General features: G+C 31.0%; 1 protein-coding gene across 1 annotated transcript; it reads left to right on the top strand.

Moving 5' to 3' along the window:
• The first annotated feature begins 2,831 nt into the window (after positions 1–2,831).
• Positions 2,832–3,491, top strand: LOC137615030 (general transcription factor II-I repeat domain-containing protein 2-like). Its single transcript, XM_068344666.1, has one exon. It carries the CDS (start codon positions 2,832–2,834, stop codon positions 3,489–3,491), a length of 660 nt encoding a protein of 219 aa, XP_068200767.1.
• Positions 3,492–7,092: the final 3,601 nt, after the last annotated feature.

Genomic DNA, 7,092 nt, shown 5'->3' with positions numbered 1-7,092 from the left:
ATATACATATATATATATATATATATATATATATATATATATATATATATATATATATATATATATATATATATATAAATAATAGTGATGCTCAAGTGAAAGAGAACCATAGGTAAAATGAAAATATAATAATTTTTCCTATGGCTCTTTTGGATGGATATATATATATATATATATATATATATATATATATATATATATGTATATATATATATATATATATATATATATATATTACACGTGATTTTAATCAATGTAAATATCAACAACAATACCATTCAATATCAAATTATACCTTTGGGAATGTATGCTCACTGGAAATTCATTTATGATGAATGCTTCTGGCTAGGCAAAGATTCGAACCTATGCTTCTTAGCCGAAACCAAGGTCTACATATATAGACCTTAGCCAAGACCACGTCAGCAGGGACTCTACAAATCGTTTTCTCAATACATTTTAGATACTTTACTGTGCAGCGGAAAAGAAAGGTAAAAGCCAAAAGTACTAAAATGTTTGGTTGTATCTCTCTATACATTAGGTGAATTGAAGTTAATTGTAGAGTAATAATAATAAATAATAATAATAATAATAATGTTTATTGGACAAAAAATATTTACATACAAAGATTTACAAAAAGAAAAAAAGACTCAGACCAAGCCCATGTGGAGCAGAGCTCTTCGGGCAATAATACAACTAAAATAATATCATCAATTAAGTAAAAATAAAAAATAAAGTAAATATGGATATAGATATACAAAATGTACCCATACATATACATAATCATATGTATACAAGTAGATACATATAAATGAGATTCTTAGCCTAAAAACAAATGGAAATGCATATTTATATGATAAAGAAGGATTGTATATGAAAGCTAATGGTATATACATTGAAAAATTGTAGATATTAAGCAAAAAACTCAGTAAAAGAATTAGTTTTACAAATAAAAAAATATTCTAAACAATGAAACATACTTGCGTTGTGGTTAGGTAGGCAAGTATAAATATTTATGAATAAAGCTTAATACCCAGATAACAGGAGATTTGTATATGATTTCTTAAAAGATCGAACGCTAAGCAGTGCCTTTAGATAAGCGGGCAGAGTATTCCAAAGTTTAATACCTTGGTATAGATACGATTGCTCGCATCTATTAATACGTATGAAAGGAAGAGTTAAGTTTGAATTTCTTGTTCCATATGGATGAACTGATTGTTCCTGAATTATTTTTCGTCTTAAATCTGGAAATGTGCTCAAAATAAGTGTTTGGAACATCATATTCATTAAGGAGAGCCTATAAGTGTCTTCCAGCTTCAATATCGAGAGAGACCGGAAGAGTGGCGAGGTATGAGCTAAGTCAGGGGTGGCCAACCTATGGCGCATGCGCCAACAGTGGCGCATGGCACGATTATGAGTGGCGCACTAAACCCCAGAGATAATAATAAAAAAAAAAAAAACATGCCTGCTCATAAATAAAAGAAAAAAAAATATAATAATAATAATGATAATACTAATTTTCCAAATAAAAAAAAAATACAATGAGAATTTAAGTAACTTATAGCTAGAAGTGAGTTTTACAGAGATTTGTTCTAATCTAAAACAGAAATAATTTTCATTTGATTTTATTGTTCCATGTGCATCTATTAGTCATCTTTAAACAATATTGCGTCATCATTATATACCTGAAGTGAATTACCCTAAAATGTTGCTTGGACACTCAAACAGCATTCAATTGTTGCTTAAAGATGTATATTTCAAATATACTGCAGTTAATAACCGCGACATTTGTACATAAATGCGCACGCATTATACTTTTCTGGCGTTGAATCGTCAAGCAATAGCACTGATTGCCATGTGGAAAAATACAAAAAAAATTACGAGCCAGTTTAGAGTTGACGCTTGGAGTGTTATCCCGATGGACTCATAATTCAGGGTATGTGAATAACTGAACTTTTGCATTTTCGAAACTTACAAATATTGTTTTATCTGATGAACCATATATTTTCAAGAACTTTAGGCGTCATCGTTTGTATATCATCATGTCTATTTTTTCATGTATTGTATATGAGCCTTTTCTGATCAGTTTGTGGCGATAATAATAATAATCATTATATTTTCATGAAGTCCCCCCCCCCTCTCTGTTTCTCAACAAAATTATTTGTTCTCGATTCGATGATTTATGAAGAAATCATCTCTTTTTGAACATTCAATAAGTTTAACCTTTTTTTTTTTTTTTGGTAGGTGGTTTGCCCATCACAGTGAAAAAGAACATGAGCAAAAGAAGAGCAGAAAGTGATAGCAAACGTCAGTTTAATGAACTGTGGGAAAATGAATTTTTATCCATTGCAAGTCCTTCAGGAAAACCAATGCGTATTGTTTGTGAAAGCACTCTCTCAGATAACAGAAGACACGATCTTAGCAGGCACTATAAGAAACACAAAGTTGAAATTGAAGAAAAACAAAAGTTAGTGCCTGGCTCTGTGTTACAGAAAGAATATGTGGTCAAGAAAAAAAGAGGATATGAAAAAGAGGTTAAACCTCCTTGTTAAGAGAGGTTGTGAAAGTCTGGCAATGCTCGAAGCATCCTACGAAATTGCTTGTGTGTTCGCTAAAAAACATAAGCCTTTCTCTGATGGTGAAGATATTGTTAAACCGTCTCCCAAAATTTGCAAAATATGTTGGCTATAAAAGTATTGAAAGAAAGGTAAACGAAATAGCTCTTTCAAAGCAGACAATTACAAGACGCATTAAGGAACTTTCTCGTGATGTATCTGAGCAACTGAAAGACCGTGTCCATGCATGCTCTTTCTTTTCATTAGCCTTGGACGAATATGCTGTGTGATGAAAAGTGGATATTTGATTTAGCAGTTTTAGTTGACATTACCAGTCATCTCAATGACCTAAATTTAAAACTGCAGGGCAAAGATAAATTGTTTCCTAGTTTAGTAAATGATATCAGTGCATTCAAAATGAAGTTAAAACTGTTTATCTCTCAGTTAGAAAACAAGGAGTTGAGCGAATTTCCACATTTAAAGGAACAAAGTGAATGTGCTGAAGATAATACCATCTTTACAGAATACTTTGGAAAAATCATATTACTGCAAGAGGCCATTGATAGTCGTTTTAGTGATTTTGCTGAAAAAGATTGCATGCTTGCATTTTTAATTCCCTTTTCACTTACTGAAAATAACATTCTGAAGATGCCTAGTATTATACAGATGGAACTTATTGATCTAAGAGCAAATTCAGTACTAAAGAGTAAATTTAATGAACTGCCCTCACTCCCAAGTGCATCTGAAAGGCTTAATTTTTGGCGATCATTACCAGGTGAACATTTTCCAGAACTGAGAAAATTTGCCCAAAGTTATACCTGTCGCTTTGAAATAACATACAGATGCCAGCAAGCTTTTTTATCCATGAAAACGATCAAGAACAAACTGAGGTCGCGACTATCCGACTCAAATCTGAACCCTCTTGCTCTCAGTTACTAATTTAACTCCTAATATTACAGATTTGGTGAAAGCAAAGCAAAGCAAAAGTCTCTTTAAACCTAGTTATGTTTATTTTCCCTGCATGTGAAATTACTTTTTTTTTAAAACTGCTAATTATGTTAATATATCTTTAATAGTACTTTCAGAAATACCTAATGAATATTATAAATACAAATTCAAAGTGTCAATACAGTTCACTTTGTATTTATTTTAAATCCTTTCTATTACAACTGCTACATCTGTCCACACTAATATATATATATATATATATATATATATATATATATATATATATATATATAAATATATATATATACATATATATACATATTTATTTATTTATATATATATATATATATATATATATATATATATATATATATATTTATATATATATATATATATATATATATTTGTGTGTATATATATACATATATATATATATATATATATATATATATATATGTATATATATATATAATGTTTATATATATATATATAAATGACAAATAATATTGCCATACTTAAGGGATGTGGCGCATCTGAATTAGAAGTGAAAAAAATTGGTGCATGGGAAACGAAAGGTTGGCCACCCCTGAGCTAAGTAATCACTGGAGCTTATGATTCTTACCAGTCTTTTTTGAATTACAATTAATGGTTGCAAGACATTTCTACTACTACTCCCCCACGCCGTATTGCAGTAATTTAGGTGAGGAGATACTAACGAGTGATACAATTGTTTTATAATATATAAGGAGTGGACTAGGCACGAATAAAATACAATTTAAAAATTTCACTCAATAACTTAGAAGCTTATTTTACTTCTAACTTACAATTTTTGGCCTCTTATGCTGTCCTATATAGATAAATAAAATCCTAAATAAATATACCATAGTAACTTTCCATTGTCTACTGATTTCGAAAATATCAAATAATAAAAGTACTACACAAGGTAATTGTAAACCTAAATATATTAAAATATTCATAAAAAGGAAATTTACAAACTTCTTACATTAACGCCAAAGGATTTTGTAGCGTACAATTAATGATCGATGTTCACAATTTACCTCATAATTGACGATAATCGCCATTCTAAATTTTCCTTACCGATTGTAGGCACTGATCTTCAAGGCTCTCGAGAAGAAATTACAACAGCCAGTCCTGCTTGATTTCAAGGTATGTACAGAAAAAAATTGTATTTCATACATTATGAGTTCTAATTTTTACTAACAAAGTCATAACATACACAAATGTCTCTGAATTCTACGAGAAATAGCACGTCTAATTGTGTTCGTCATAAATGTTCACTTTTTGGTAAAACATATTACAAACACAAATCTACAAAGGACAACATTTCAGATAGATGGATTCTGTTACATCTAATTCATTAATCTAAAACTGACATCAATTATATATGTATACATTTCCCTTTCTTTTCCAATATAGAAAAAAAAACTATACAAATAAACCTGAATTTCTGCCCGAAATACAAATATAATTTTATATCATATATCGTATTAACATTGTATTTGTAGGATTCAGTACACTGTATTGAAATATAAACTTAACATTACAGTTAATTGCAACTTTCAAAGTTTACAAATTTCAGGATGAGTAAAAACAACCTGTCAATCTGAATTTTGTTCTGTAAATAATGCAATGAGAATTTGAAAAATAAAAAAATACATTTGTATTCTTATTAAATAACCGATAAATACACAAATTGCCAAAATTGATTTACCAATGTATAAAGAAGGAGGATGAAAAAGAAACCCTTTGGGCCTCGCTTCAGGTTAAAACGGAGGTCATCATTTCGACGACTCGTGTGGAAAGAGCGTCACCAGGGGAAGGGGCGATGCCCCTCTCCCCTCCCCCATTGCCCTTCATCCTTTATACATCCGTCGATTAGTACACCAAACACCCGAGGAAACCAGTACCTAGTTCCCAAGTGTCTTCTTGCTCTAACGAGCAGAAATTACCAAAAATGAAGACGAAATTTGCATATAAGGCCGTAAGGGTTTTCCTATACAAAAGTACCTAGACATCGTTATGGTACCGTTTTCCTGTTCACTCGTCCGTAACATGAACACTTTTCATGAGAATCTCCATAGAAAAATGGCGCCTCCAGAATATTGCAAATCATCATGTAGTTTATTGCAAGGAAACCATATATTCTATATTTTCATAAGACAATCTCTATAGATTGCAAACTTTATCCTGTCCTTATTTAGAAAATTATTTAAGTGATGGAATTCGAAAGCAATTTTTCTTCTTCTTTCTCACCGTTATCCCTACATAAAGGGGTCGGGTGCCTGATGCACCTTTTCTTATGACTTCTATCACTGGTAACTTGCTTTGGCAAACCTCAAATTTTTCGAAATCCCTCTAGACATTCTATACGATTTCCTCAAATTACCTAGCATATATGAAAATCTAAAGACATAAGCTGATACTCGAACAAATGTTAAAAAGAATTTATGAAATTTTCAACCCTCCCAATGTGTCAAGCTCATTCTCTATGCGTCCATCCATCTATCTGTCTGTCCATTTATCGAAGACAAATGTTGGGTTAACCGTACGGTAAAACCGAAGCACAGGCGATGTATAGGGAAGATAGTTATTTGGGGTGGGAACATTTATGAGAAACGACCAAAGGCATTTAAACCTGACGATGTCACCAGCTTGACACGTAACACTCGCGTTCATAATTATCCGTCAAGTGTGGTTTCTCCTGTGGTCTAGCAGCGGCGAATTGCGTATAACTACGTAACTCCCACCCCCGTCCTCACCAGTCAACCCCCTCCCATCATGGGCTTATGAAAATCTCCCTATTTACCAGTTGGTTTGTCTTCGTTGCTGATCGTACGATGGTTTATTTGCTTGTGTTAATAATAATAGCAATAATAACAGTGTAGGTAATAATACGAAAATAAATAATAATAACCTTTTTCATCTGATTTTCCACTGGGGTCACTTCCTATTTCATGGCAATCACTTCACAGTGAAAAAAATAATAATCATAGATCAATTACCAAGTAAATTTGAATAATAATATTAATAAAAACAATTATAATAATTATGATAATAATAATCGCCTGGCTTCCGATGTTTTAGTGAGTGGCAAATTTGTTAGATCGCAACACAATAATTTTCAGTAGTAGCAATAGAAACCTACAATGTAACCTCCCTGGTGGCTGCAATACATAACGATAGTCAGTAACAGTAATGTTAATTACATAAGCAGGTCTGGGAAAATTATTATATTCGATGCTTTTCCATTCTTAAGAGGTAATAAGCTGTTAAAACTAATCATGGTATTTTAGTTAACTTAATTACTTTACTTAACTAAAGACTCCAAGTATTATCTACGCTGTTAGATTGTTGTAGATAAAAACTTTTATTATCGTAATTTTTTTTTTTAAGATTTTACTATAATAAAGAATAAATATAAATATATATACGATAGAATTAATTTTTTTTTCATAATTACTCTACAATTACTCACTCGATAAACATTGACATAGTTTATAAGTTTTCTTCACATATATTTCATCCAAATTGCACCATACCTACCATTAAATTTAAACATGTAGTAATATCA

Source organism: Palaemon carinicauda, chromosome 21, assembly GCF_036898095.1.
Source record: "Palaemon carinicauda isolate YSFRI2023 chromosome 21, ASM3689809v2, whole genome shotgun sequence".
In the NCBI taxonomy this organism is placed as follows: domain Eukaryota; kingdom Metazoa; phylum Arthropoda; class Malacostraca; order Decapoda; family Palaemonidae; genus Palaemon; species Palaemon carinicauda.
This window is presented reverse-complemented; position numbering and strand designations above follow the sequence as displayed.

Bases quoted from the DNA above. Each gene is read 5' to 3' on its own strand.
- LOC137615030 (XM_068344666.1), top strand. From the start codon at position 2,832: ATGCTGTGTGATGAAAAGTGGATATTTGATTTAGCAGTTTTAGTTGAC.